Raw genomic sequence first — 14,517 nt, 5'->3', positions numbered from 1 at the left:
CTTTTTCAAAAGTGAGAAATTAATCTAGGGCTTCCATTTGAAGCAAGCCATCGCCATCAAGCCATAACCTTAGCTCTTGTCTGATACAGTCTTGATAAGTACTTGCTGTCACATATATAAATACTATCTCTGTGCTGTGCTGTCTGTTCCTACATCTTTATCTTCAGCCATATCTCTTCTAGAATCTTTATATGCAACTGCTCACAAGATTCATTTAGTTTACTATTTTTTGGAGGTACATTGGGCTACACCTGGTGGTACTCAGGGCGTACTCCTGGCTGTGTTCAGGCCTCACTCCAGACAGTGCTCAGGTGACCATATCTAGTTCCAGGATTCAAACCAGGGTTATCTTCATGCAAGGAAACCATCTTAACCCCTGTACTATCTTCCTGGCCCAAGTTTCTTCAGCTAGAATATTTATTTATTTATTTTATTATTTATTTATTAGAGAGTCTCTTGCCCACACACCTGGCTGTCTTCCCCAGGGCCGCCGGATGGGCTCCAGCTTCCCTTCCCGCCCTGAGCAGAGCTCCCGGCGGCCGAAGACCACTGGAACCTAGCTACAGCCATGCCCGAGGCCCCTCTCCACACGTTTGGACAGGCCTCACGCATGAAGGTATCGGCAGAGGAACCCAGGTGTGTAATCCCATCAACGGCCAACATCCAAAGACTTAAAAGCAAGCTCCCAGAAGCTACAGGATATCTTGTAGCCTGCTTCTCCCTCTGGGAGAAATTGGCAAGCTACTGAGAGTTTCCTGCCCACATGGGACAGCCTTGCAAGCTTCCCATGGTGTATTCATATGCTAAAGCCAGGAACAAGCTGGATCTCATTCCCCTGACCCTGAAAGAGCCTCCAGTACGACATCGTTGGGAGGGCCAAGTCGAGAGACTTCTAAGATCTCAGGGAAAAGACGAATGAAAGGTTACTGAGCCCGCTCGAGAAATGATAATTAACGGGATTTCGTGTGATTTATTTATTTGTTTATTTATTTATATATATTTGGGGGTCTCACCTACCTGTGTTCAGGGTTTACTCTTAGCCATGCTCAGGGATCCATATGTGGTGACGAGCCACATGCAAAGCTTACCTCCATAAAATTTCTTTTCTTAAAAATTTTTTATAAAATGCCATAACAGTTATTCATATTGAGTTCTAAATACCCTGTACTATTTCTTTGAGCCCTCCACTTCAAGGCAACCAGATTCAACCTATGCAAAACCAAATTTATTATCTTCCATTCCTTTTTGCCAGCTTCCCTGAAGGAGATTTCTCATGCTCTCGTCCCAGTCTCTATAAATGGCACTTGGAATCCTGTAGTCATTCTTGATTGTTACCTCTTCCTTAACTCCCATATGCAGTCAATATCAAACTATCAAGGCTTCCTCTGTAACCATCTGTTAATCCCCACTGCCATTATCTTAATTAAAATTACCATATTTTTCACCTCATTCCTAAAAACTGGATACTTGTCTTTCCATCCTCATGACAGGCCAAGGGATAACATACACCTGAAGAACTATAACAGACAAATCTAAAAGTGAGCTTAAAGCTCACAGCCACCAGCATGTTGACTTACTTACCTGTCCTACTTTGCAGATTCCTGACTAAATCTCCCAGGAGAGGCATCCCAAGCAGCTAAAATTCATCAAAGTGGTTCTGCAGCTGAAAGCCCTGGGGTGCCCTTGGGAGGTGGGCGGGCTAAATACTTGCCCTGTTGGAGCCCCAGCAGCCACACCCACACCCCACTTCTGCAGCCACACCAAGGGGTCAACTCTACCACTTCAAGAATATTCTCTGCAGAAATGCTTAACTGCAAATAATTTCAGGTACCAGGTGCCCAGGCTGAGAACTCTTATGTCTTTCAGGAGTTGGGGTGGGAAATTTCCTCCCATTCCCACCCCCTGAACTACCCCAGCAGCCATGTTCACCTGCCACAGTCATGTCAAATCATTGACCCAAATCATAGGTCCTGAAGTCTTTGGATCATGTGGCCCACATACGTGGCTGCAGGACACCTCCTAAATCCTCAATACTGAAATTTCAGTAGAAGCACACCAAATTAGATGGGACAGTAACATCAAAGCCAAATAAATTCTGGGGCCCGAGAGATAGCACAGCGGGTAGGAAGTTTGCCTTGCATGCGGTTGACCCGGGTTCGATTCCCAGCATCCCATATGGTCACCCAAGCACTGCTAGGAGTAATTCCTGAGTGCACGAGCCAGGAGTAACTCCTGTGCATCACAGGGTGGGACCCCAAAAAAGCAAAAAAAAAAATCTTAAAATGAATAAAAATTAGCAAATGACAGAAGCTATACTTTTTTGGGGCTGGAGCGACAGCACAGCGGGTAGGGCGTTTGCCTTGCACGCGGCTGACCCAAGTTCGATTCCCAGCATCCCATATGGTCCCCTGAGTACCGCCAGGAGTAATTCCTGAGTGCAGAGCCAGGAGTAACTCCTGTGCATTTCCAGGTGTGACCCAAAAAGCAAAAAAAAAAAAAAAAAAAAAAGCTATACTTTTTTGATATGTCACAATATCACAAGGGAATAATACAAGTAATTTTCAAAAAGCAACAGTATGTGCTCACTTCGGCAGCACATATACTAAAATTGGAACGATACAAAGAAGATTAGCATGACCCTTGTGCAAGATGACACGCAAATTCGTGAAGCATTCCGTATTTTTTAACCACAACACCTAATTAGAGAGAGAGAACAAAAAGGAATACCCTGCCACAGTGGTAGGGTGGGGTGGGGGGAAATGGGATTGGGGGGGTGGGAGGGATGCTGGGTTTATATTTGTGGTAGAGAATGGGCACTGGTGAAGGGATGGGTTCTCGAACTTTGTATGAGGGAAACATGAGCACGAAAATGTATAAATCTGTAACTGTACCCTCACGGTGATTCACTTAATTTTAAAAAAAGCAACAGTATTGTTGGAGTAATGTTGTTTTCTAACGCTTGTAAAATATAGGGAATAGACATCCTCAATACATGAAATTTGGTGTAAATTTCAATGGGTATAACCTCTTTGAAGGATAATTGACATTTACTATAGAAACAAATTTATAAATGTACATATGCATCTAGGAACATGTGGTTTTTTTTTTAACAGCTTGGATTCTTATTTACCCAGTAAATTTTTTCAGAAAGAAATAAAAAATTCAGTAATTTGAGAAAACAACTTGTGTTGATAGGAAAACTCCCCCCCCCCCCACTTTTAGACAGCAATGACTGTGTCTTGTCAAACAGCCTTCAGCAGCCAGAGCATGGAGTTCTTCACATCCCACATCAATGCAAGAGTCATCCAGAGCTGTTTAGATCTATGGAGTCATATCCACCTCCTTCCCCTTTCTCCTGATTTTAGGATAATTAAAGAGGACTGATAATGAGTACTCCAAGACTAATGTTAATTAAACTTGTGCTAATTTGAACTAATTCATAATATTACATTTTGATTATAGGAGACCTACTTTCTGAATTATGCCTTTTTCTGGCTCTCAAAATTTATGTTTACTCCCTGAACTAATATCAACTGTAATAGCAGGAAAAGTGTTTCCAGAGCATAGTAGAGGTTCGAAGAGGTAGAAGAGGTCAGCCAGCATTTGAAAGTGGTTGTGGAGTGGGCAAGGTACTTTTCAAACTGGGTTAAGATGCCTTTCTGAGAATGAAAAATTAAAGAATCAAGTTGTGACTGAGATCAGTGTTTATAGCAATAACATAACCAGAGATTATCCTTAATATGTGATTAGCATTTGGATAATAACCCTAATTCAATCAAAGTCATCTGGATGTAATTTGAGAGAAGCAAGGTTTCTAAACATATGAATAAAATAAGGCTTAAACAACATCAACTGTACTGAGAGAATTGGGAGGGTTGGGGGAAGGGTGGGGCGCTGGTGACAGAGTTGTAACAGGGAAGGCTCATGCCTCACATGCAATTGACCCTTGTTGGGTCCCTGAGCACAAAGCCAGGAATAGCACGGCAAGCATTATCCTCAATGGGGAAAAACTAAGGGACTTCCTTCTAAGATCAGGAACAAGACAAGGATGCTCACTCTCACCACTTCTCTTTAATATAGTACTGGAAGTACTTTTGATAGCTGTTAGACAACAAAGCCAGGAATAGCCTTGAGCATACAACTCCCCACCCCACCCTCCACACACAACAAAAATGCTGGAAAGCAAATCTTAGTTATGTGTCTCCTGGATAGAGCAGAACAGAGGGTCTTCATCAAATAACATTCAGTCCACTTGGAAATGTCTTTCTTTGGGCCATTCGGGTATCAGGTGAGAGTTACTAAGGTTACTCAATCAGACCCTGGAATGCCCGGAGCACCTCCCCAGGTTTGTCTCACTTCTCCTGCAGCTAGTCTCACTAGATGCCACTTGTCTTACAAAAAGCCAGAGGCCTTAGGAATCATTTAGTTTGATCTTTTCCCAGCACAGAAATGTTCCCTAGCTTCTCAGCACTTTCTCCTCCAGACCCACCACCAGGAATCTTTTTAAAAACCAAAACCAAAACCAAAACCAAAGAAATCTTGGAGCTGGAACAAAAGTACAGCAGGTAAGGCACTTGCCTTGTACGCAGCAGCTGAACCTGGATCGATCCCCCATATGGTCCCCTGACAACCCTGCTCCCAACCACCAGCAGTGATCTCTGAGTGGGCAAGGCACAAAAAAGGACACCAAATATATAAATTTTTTAAAAAAGACATAAAAGTCACAGATTAATATACTGCATTATCTAAAAATTAAAATTTCAGCTTCATTCCAAGTATTTTTTCTTAGGAGAAATTCTTCAGATCTCTTTTAAGGGCCTTGAAACCTACATTCTCTTTTATGAGGTAAATGGATAATATGCTCCCAGATTTATTCAGCCTGGGTTAGGGTGAAAAAAGCAGTACAACTAATATTGTTTTCATTTTATTTATCAATAGTATCCAAATGGGAGGGGGACCCGAAACCAGTAGATACAAAAACAAGTTAAATGCGATATGGAAGCTTACTAAATACAATGCATTTTTCACAAAGACATAGGCAACAGAAACCTATTCAAACTTGTTTCTTGAAATATGATTATCTGAAAACATAAGTGAAAGGAAAGACATTTAGCCTGGCCCACAGGGACTACTTTGCCCATGAAAGAGCTCTACCTTTCAAAAATAGTGAAGGAGTCCAGAATCATGACATGCTTCCATGGACAAAGATGCTTAGCAGATGCTGTAATACACACAGAAGTTCGAGGAAGCTTGCAGCCTCCGCCTGTGCTTCACAGCCAGAAATTCTGAGCCCAGCTTTGTATTTGTTTGCTCCAAGCAAAGCTCTAGCAAAATTCCCCCAATTAGGTTATTAAGCAGCTTTTCATGAATGATCAGATTATGTGACTTTACAGTGCAACAAGTTTCTTTATAGGAGAAATGCAGATTTGTTCCTGGGAATTCAATGCCATGGGGTAGGCTGCTCTTGGAAAAAAAAAAAACAAAACTGTTCCACAAGGAATATGTGTGGGGCTACTCTGTCTTCTCTCTTTAAACAGATTTGTACTCCTTCCTTTTCTCCCTTAGCATACAAGGGCTGGCAATTGATCAAGCCATGCTTTGGGAGTTCTCCAAGGCACTTGGACAGGGAGATGCATTGTGGGATGTACTTCAAAGAGAGGTTCTCTTTGAACACAGCTTTTAAGTGGGATTAGAGATAAAAGCTCAGAATTCTAAACAAAGTGGGATGTTCTCCTTTAGCAGAGTAAGGAGACTGATTCAGAAGGAATCTTATTTTCAGTACAATTTCCCTTTGGTGGTCCATAATCTGCTTTCTGAAAAAGAGATCGTATGTCATATTTTTAACCTTGGTTTTCTTTTCCAATTGCATTTTACACATGGCACTGGGTAGGGTTAAAAATCATGAGGTCAAAAGACACAGAAATGACTGATTTCTTCTCAATCATTTTTAAGATGTAATTTCCATATTCCTTTCTTGAAATGTGCAACCTTCATTTGTCTTAATTCTCAAAGGGAAAGCTATGTCTGTTGGCAAGAAGAGGTTAAACATGAGATGCAGAGATGAAGAGCAGGCTTTGCCCTAAAGGCTCTACATCACAGTACCACCTGTGTAGACTCACAGGGTCAAATTTTGTCATTTTATTTTGTCGACCTGATTCTTCTTGTTAACAACAATACTTCAATTATCCTAAGTAGAGGATGAGATATCATAGGGACCTCATTTCTTCTTGACTAATCATAGAAGTTATCAATTCCTAAATCAAGAGGGAAATGCATTCCTACCTGCCTGCTTATTGAGGATACTGAGGCCCAGAAACAGGCTGAAGAGACAAGACTGAAGTTACTGTCCTAGTTCGACATAAGGAGATTAATAGGCTGTGTTATCTAAACCTTGTTTAGCAGCACTTGTCTCCAACCTTTGGAATACAAATTTGCATGCACTTCTTAGAATAAATGGGAAAAAAAAGAGCTTTTGGGTCTTGAAAGCATTGTATGATCCTGCTTCTTCTCTTGGCTCTTGTCTGAGGCACGCACTGCTTCTGTGGTAGACTGCTGGGGGCCAGGGGGCAAGCTCTGGCTGCATATAGTATGTGGCAGGGAGGGAAGAGTCTGGGGGTATAGTGGGCCCTGCATCAGGAAGTACCTCCAAGCTTTTCCACCTTTGAAATGGTAGGACTACTGAAAAGTAATTACAAATGCTAGTCAAGAAAGTCAAACCTTAAAAACAATAACAACAATATGATAATAACGTAAAATGAAGTCAATCTGCCCAAACAAAGTTTTACAGAAAAATAGCACCTTTGGTAAAAAGTATTTAAAGATTTTGGTTGGGTGTCCACGGGGATCTGAGTAGACAAGCTTCATATGGGTGCAGCCTCTCAGAAACCCCGTCAGATCTGAGGGTCTCTGGGTATCGAGCAGGATGGCTATGTATCCAGAAGCCATAGTTGGAGCCATCAGAAGTAAGGTTATCTGAGGCTGCTAGGCTGATGGCAACAGAAAGGGCTGGAGTGGGAGTGCATCTTCGCTGCCCTTGCCAACCCCTCTTCCAGAGACGGCCTGCTAAACTCTGGCCTCACCTGCACTCTGGCAGCATGTTTATAGTTGTGATAGACCCCAGAGTGTCTCGATCTGTTTGTTCCTCTCCCAAACCTGATGCAGTTTTCCTACTTTCCAGCCCCCAGCACCACGCATACTGTCTCTACCAAAGCATTCCCAGAAATGAAGGCTATGATCCTCTCCCCCTCCTAACCGGCCACCCCATTTCCTTTATTGCAAAACAAACAGACAAAATAAAACTTGTTGCTATATAAGCAAATACTGGTGATTTGGCGATTGTAGCAGACACTTGCAGATACTGGACTCAGTGCAGGAAAAGGATGTGCCAGGGTCCAGACACTATTTCCAGATGTCTCTGCATCAGATCTCTTTGGTGTTCACCCTTTTGGGCTTTTCAGCTGTTTCCTTTCAAAGACAAGAGAAAGTAGAGTCATGGAAACATTTGAAAACTTATTAGCCATTATAGAGTCCTTAAGACTTTTGGGGCTAGGAGACAATATAGTAGCTAGGTCCATTCCTAGTATGCTCCTGACCTGGGTTTGATTCCTGGTGCCACATGAACCTTTGAGCATGGCTGGGTATGGCTCGGGAGGCCCCTGCGCACTGTCAGATAAGGGCTTACTCCCTCATCCCCACACCACAGGGACTGACAGCACTACATCCTCAGGCCCTTGCAGTGACCCTTTGGCAGTGGCTGAGTCACCAGTGAGACCCTCAGGCTTCCTGAGCACCATAAAAATTTATAAAACACAGACAGATAAATGTTTTTGTGGATTCTAGTTCTGTTTACTAGCTTCCTCCTTTGTGGATGGCAAGCAACGGGAGGAAAAGGATCATGTCTTACTCATGAATTCATGTCAGCGCTGTCAGGAAAGTAAGAGTTGACCCCATCTGAGTTTCTCGGAAACAGACAAAAAACACTGTTCCCCCATTTTCAGGGTGAAGGAAAGGTTTCATACGGATGTGCTACCAGAAGCTAAGTCCAAGTCCAGAAGTGCTAAGAGGCAGTTTCCTGAGCTCAAGTCAGGGCTGTCTGCTCTTTGGGGGGCTGTAGGCATATCAGGAAACTTCCCATGTCTTAATATCTTTAATCACAAAGTGAAGGTAAAACTATCTCTTATACAAGTGTAATGTTTCTTCAAATAAGATATTCTCATTTATGGCTAATAAGCACATATCATGAGTCCTTAGAAAACTCCAAATCAAGACTACAATGCAATGCCATGTCACACCCACTCTACAAAGGCTAGAATAAAAAAATAGCAGTAAGGAATGTTGGTAAGGGGTGGGCAAATTGGAACACTGCTGGCAAGTTTAAAATTTAAATTTTTAAACAGTGTAGCCACTTGAGAAAATAATTTGAGAGTTCCTCAATGGGGTAAATACAGAATTAGACTCAAGAGACTTGAGAACTTATGACCATACAAAAATCTGTACAAGGTTCATAGCAGTATTATTTATCAGAGGCAATAGAAAAAAACCTAACGACTGGCTGAATAAACCTGAAGAATGGCTAGTCATACCAAAGAAGGTTTCTGCCTTAAAAGGGAATGAAGTACTAACTCATGGTACAAAGATAAATGATAAACTATACTAAATATGTGAAATCAGACAGCGAACACTGTAATGTTCATTTAAAGGGTACCTATAGAGTCAGAAAGGAGACGAGTGGCTTCCAGGGACTGGGGAGAAAAGAATGTAGAGTGACTTTCAATGGTTGTAGGGTTTTTTTTGAAATGATTAAAATATTCTGAAATAAATCTCTGGTGAGGGCTTGCAATCTTTTTTTTTTTCTTTTTGGGTCACACCTGGCAATGCACAGAGGTTACTCCTGGCTCTGCACTCAGGAATCACCCCTGGCAGTGCTCAGGGGACCATATTGGATGCTGGGAATCGAACCCAGGTCGGCCTCGTACACGGCAAACGCCCTACCCGCTGTGCTACTGCTCCAGCCCCAGGGCTTGCGATCTTGAGACTATTTTTTTTTTTTTTTGCTTTTTGGGTCACACCTGGAAATGCACAGGGGTTACTCCTGGTTCTACACTCAGGAATTACTCCTGGCGGTGCTCAGGGGACCATATGGGAAGCTGGGATTCGAACCTGGGTCGGAGGCGTGCAAGGCAAACGCCCTACCCGCTGTGCTATCGCTCCAGCCCTGAGACTATTTTAAGGGGCTGAGTTTTAGGGTAAGTGAATTATATCTGAATTAAAAATAATAAGTAGGGAAATAACAATAACAGTGTCTGAAATCCAGTGGACACTGCTCAGGCCCCACCCGGAGCCCTGGGGTTAACGACTCCGGGTACACTGTCCTGGCTGTTACTGCCAGCACCCGAATCTCTTTCCAGAGGGCTTTCTCTGTGTACACCTCCCAGGGAACTCATGACTGGTGGTGACAGCCTCAGCTAATGGCTGATTTGAATTCGAATTCTTCCCACAGGTCTAAGCTCCACTTGCTGCAAAGCAACCTGAATGCACACTCTTGACCGAAATGTACCCCTTGCCTTCCTACTTCCCAACTTCCCTTCTGGCATTCTGAGACCCACTCACAAGCAACCCTTGCAAGTGTCTGCATCTGTGAGAATGCAGATAAACAGTTGCTTAAAAAATATGAGCTACTATAATTCACTTCTCAATGTCTACTCTGATTATTTCTCCATTCTGGTGAAAAATAATTCCTATTCTTACTCAATTCCATGTATTATACCGAACTGAAGGCTTGAAGTGGCTAAAACATGTAAAAACAAAAGATGTGGAGATTCTGCTTTTGCCTAAAAAATTCTATGAGTGACAAAATACATATAAAGAACCATTAATTTATTTTGAGCGGTTATAATTCATATTACGAATTCTTTATATTCAAGTCAAATATTTCATCTCAAAATTTTAGCAGTTCCCCGAGGCAATTCTAGTCACTGTGCTAAATGAAGGATTCAACAGCAAACAAATCCCAGAGCTCACCTGCAAAGAGCACATATGGGTATGGAGACGGAATCGCTAATTTTCGAAGCTGTTCTCTAATCAGCTTGTCCTTTAACTTAAATCTTTCTGGGTACTCATGTCACTCACTGAGAGCCCACTATCCACTCGTCTGAATCTGGGCATGGATAGTGACAGGGAAGGAAGGATAACACTTCACTAGTTCCTACTCATGGCAATCCACTTTCAACTTACTTGCAAATTACCACCTAGATGATTCTTATAATTTTACTTAACTGTGCATGTGTTGGGCCCTGCAGGCCTCCAAGGACTCCAGGTCAACAGAATCAAAGTGTGCTTTACCAACTGGTATACCCTGCCAGAATGATAGTTTATCATGCAAAACCTATTATATTGGAAAGAGTGTGTCCTTTGGATCTCTGGGGCAATGGGCAGGGTGTGTGTGTAGAAGGTTCTGGGAGATGGAACAATATCGGGACTAGCACAGAGGTTGCAACTCACCTGGTGCTTCTGGGACTCCTTGAGAAGTCTGGTCTTCTCCTCTGTCTGCATCTGCCCTCCCTTCTGATTCTTCCCTGTAAGAAGAACCAAGGTTCAGAACAATCTGACTTAAGGATCAGTCAAAGCTTCACAAAACTAAAACTGCTTTTAGTAGATACTATTACAACAATTCATGTCAAGCATCACAACTCACTTCTCTCCTTCTTCTTTTTTGTTTGTTGGGCCACCCCTGGGAGTGCTGTGAGCTCACTCCTGGCTAGGCTTGGGGGACGATATGGGGTGCCGAGACTGAAACTGGTATGGCTGTGTGCAAGCCTTACCTGCTGTACTCTAGCTCCAGCCCCTCTCACCATGGATCCCATTACCTCCTTCAGTTGTTCCAGAACATCCATGAGAGGAACTTACCCTGAAGCAAAAACTATAAAGCAAATCTGAATCCTGACCAAGAACTTTCCCTGCAGCAGCGATTCTCAACTGTTTTTAGCAGTTCTAGAGGGCATTTCAAAACACAGCTGTTTAGATCTCATCTTTAGAGCTTAGGGTTTAATTGCTGTGAGGTGGGGCCTGGGCACCAGCTCTATGGGTCATTCTAATATAACCCACTACATTCAGCAAGGGCTCACAAATTTGCATAGTGATTAAAAAAAAGTCATAGGGCTGGAGAAATAGTACAGAGGGTGGAGTGCTTGGCTTGCCCCAACTGGGATTCTTAATTTGCGACCAGATTGACCTAAAAATGCCTTGGAAGGGAATGCCACCTCTACAGTGTCCTCTCAGACCCATGTTTCATAAACCAAGATGTGATGAGGTCCCAAGGGCACCATTTAGATTACTCTTTGTACCCACACAGGGCTCTAACCTAGATTATCCAAGGAGGGAGAACCTCCTTGGATAGCTGAACATGGCTGTGAGGTTGTGGAAATGGGCACTGTCCCCTGGGGCTGACCATCCAGACGATTATGTCTACAGTTCTGCTGAATGATGCCAACAGCTTAGGCCTCAGAGATGGACAGCCACCTTTACCAGGCCAAATGGATCAGGTCTGTATAGAGAACCACTGCAAGGGGTTGAAGATGATGAGTAGACGAGCTTCCCTGGTGACGAAGGCTGGGCTTCTGTTTTGAGATAGTCTCTCTTGACTTCAGCTACAGGATACTTGACCTGGCTACTGTGGCTTAATCTTAAGTCATACACTTCAGCAACGTGCAGGCAATTCTAGTCTCAGAACAGTCTGTTCCTGCTCTTCCATTTGTCTCTGAAGTTAGCTTGGCTTCCTGCCTTCCCTCACTGACAAAAGAGTTGGTCCAGGGCAGTGGGAGACTCAGCAGAGATGAAATCCCTCCCTACTATTGGTCTTGCCTGGCTTCTTGTCTTAAAGAAATCTCTTCCTGAATCTTTGATTTCTGACTTCTTATCTGAGTTTGAATATGATCCCAGAGTAGCCTGCTTTTTCTTGCCTCAGTGGACTTTAAGATACCATTCTGGTTCATCCCAGCTGGTATAAATTTGGGTCTTAGTGCCTATCAATAGACATTTCTTTTTTAAAAAATTTTACTGACTCACCGTGAGATAGTTACAAGCTTTCATGTTTGGGTTACAATCTCACAATGATAAAACAGCCATCCCTCTATCAGTGCACATTCCCCACCACCAATATCCCTGGTATACCCCCCCTTTTCTCACCCTTACCCTGCCTCCATGGCAGATAATATTCCCCATACTCTCTCTCTAATTTTGGGCATTACGGCTTGCAATACAGACACTGAGAGGTCATATTTGGTTTATTATCTACTTTCGGCACACATCTCCCATCCCGACTGATTCCTCCAGCCATCATTTTCTTAGTGATCCCTTCTCTATTCCATCTGCCTTCTCCCCTCTGCTCATGAAGCAGGCTTCCAGCTATGGGGCAATCCTCCTGGCCTTTGTATCTACTGTCCTTGGGTGTCAGCCTCATGTGATGCTATTCCATACTCCACAAATGAATGCAGTCCTTCTATGCCTGTTCAATAGACTTTTCTTTCCAAGCCCATGGTCACCTTCCACTGCAGACCTGGCAAGAAACTTTCTCTATCCTGTCTTCCTGTCTCCAAGCTACCTGGTGCCTAGGTTTTTCCTAGGGCTGTTTTCATTCAAGAGTCCTCTCTTGGGGGGTGAGGGGAGTGGGGTGGTGGTGGAGGTGGGGAGAAATAGCACGGGGATTGTGGAACGTGCCTTGCATGTGGCCAACCTGTTTGAGCATCAGCACTGCCTATGGTTCCCAGGCACTTCTAGGAGTGATTCCTGAGCGGAATCAGGAGTAAGTTAACTCTGAGCACCACTAGGTTTGGTCCAAGCACTGCATTGCGACCTGGTGTTAGGGTCATTTTGGTATTATTGTAGCTCGAGGCTATAATGGGCTCTTAGAAGTTCCAACATGTTTGTGACTTCTTCACTGTGTCCATCTTCCATCCCTAAACTACATCTGACATCTCTGTCCCCTTCCCACATTCCCTGATCCATTCTCTACTATGGTAGCATTCTTCTTATAAAGTTACTCAACTCTATTAATACAAAGATCAATGGATATTTCTTTCTTTTTGGTTTCTGGGCCAGGCCCAGCAGTGCTCAGGACTTACTCCTGGTTCTGTGCTCAGGGATAACTCCTGGCAGTGCTCAGGGGACCACGTATGATACAGGGGATTAAACCAGGTAGGTCACATAGTAAGTATCCTGCCCTCTCTGTACTGTCTCTCTAGTACCCCTGGATATTTCTTTTGCTTGTTAGAGATGGCAAGAAGGAGTTATTTAGTTTTCTAGCCACCTGAAATCAATTACATAGAGTATTTCCTAAGCTGTCATAAAGAGGAAGCAGAGTAATATGAAAAGTGTCTATAAGGGTGCTCAACACATAGTTCTCACTGAGTGTTTATGTTTATTATTATCATTTCTATTCCAGTTTCATATTAACATTTGATCTTAGGTCTTGAACCTCTTTGGTTCAAAACCTTTGGAGTTTCTTTAGAACTTAATACATCTTTGATAAATGTTTTGCCCTTCCCGCTGTCCACTGGGAATGCCATTAAAGTCTAAGTGTCAGAGCTCCCAGTCACTGAACTGTCATCCACTGCTGCCCCCTGCCCCCTGACTTCTGTCCTCGTGGTTTCATGAAGGATGCTTTCTCCCCACTACTCTCTCCTGCCGAGACTCTGCTTACCATCACAGGTCATGGCTGTGCAGACCCAATTCCCACAGGCACAGACACAGCGGTTACAGTCAACTTCAGTCTCGGCTCCATCTGCATAGGTTTCATCCTCCAGGGCACATTCTGTTGGCACCAGAAATAAGAAGCAACAGTTTAGTTGTGATGGTGGAACATAGCAACCTGACTATACTCTGTGCACTAGTCCCCTTTTCCTGCACAAGACCTGGCATGCTCAAAATGCCCCTACAGTTCCTTCTATTTCTTAAATTAAACATACTCTTCTCTGGAGGGTTGAAGGATGGGTTGAGGCACTTGAGGAATTCTTGGAAGTTGAGTTTCCAGTCAGCATTTTCATCAGAAAGTTCAATGAGAGCATCAACACACAGTCCTCTAAAACAAAACACAGGAGAAACATGTCAAAGAATTCAGCTTCACTCCGGAAGAACGGATGTAATATCACGGTCATATATACTTGGGGATGGACTGGAGAGAGAACAAGCTCCGCATGCAGGAGGCCTTGGCTTGATCTCCACACCTCGTGGTCCCTCAATACCACTGAAACAGATCCCTGAGCACAGAGCTGGGAGCAGCCACCCTGAGTACAAAGACAAAAAAAAAAAAAAAGAGCCTTCAACCAAACAACATACACTTTGGGCCTCCTCCGGTGGTTCACAGAGAAACTTCTACCCTGACCCCTAAAACCATCACCAACCCTAATTCTCGCAAGCATCCAGACTTTTGTGATACTGGATGTCAACTCACTCAAGCTGATCTAATGTTCCTTCCAAGAGGACTAAAGTTTCCTGGCCGATGTTGGGTACTTTGACAAATGT

General features: G+C 43.4%; 1 protein-coding gene and 1 non-coding gene across 2 annotated transcripts in view; one reads left to right on the top strand and one right to left on the bottom strand.

Annotated features, from left to right (window-relative positions):
* Window positions 1-2,578: 2,578 nt before the first annotated feature.
* On the top strand, window positions 2,579-2,684 carry LOC129402811 (U6 spliceosomal RNA). Its single transcript, XR_008628853.1, has one exon. It is a non-coding gene; the product is annotated as a U6 spliceosomal RNA (small nuclear RNA).
* A 2,227-nt stretch (window positions 2,685-4,911) lies between these two features.
* The window catches only part of FSTL1 (follistatin like 1), a 60,813-nt gene continuing 51,207 nt past the window's right edge, over window positions 4,912-14,517 (bottom strand). Inside the window, exons 8-11 of the mRNA XM_055127258.1 lie at window positions 13,962-14,074; window positions 13,697-13,807; window positions 10,501-10,574; window positions 4,912-7,464 (exon numbers count right to left, since the gene is read on the bottom strand). Of these exons, the coding sequence (XP_054983233.1) occupies window positions 7,420-7,464; window positions 10,501-10,574; window positions 13,697-13,807; window positions 13,962-14,074 (343 nt within the window). The 3' untranslated portion in view covers window positions 4,912-7,419. The remainder of the gene's footprint in view (window positions 7,465-10,500; window positions 10,575-13,696; window positions 13,808-13,961; window positions 14,075-14,517) is intronic.

Source organism: Sorex araneus, chromosome 2 (genome assembly GCF_027595985.1).
Source record: "Sorex araneus isolate mSorAra2 chromosome 2, mSorAra2.pri, whole genome shotgun sequence".
Taxonomy (NCBI): Eukaryota; Metazoa; Chordata; class Mammalia; order Eulipotyphla; family Soricidae; genus Sorex; species Sorex araneus.
The sequence above is the reverse complement of the archived record's forward strand: the minus strand, read 5'-3'. Positions and strand labels throughout refer to the sequence as shown.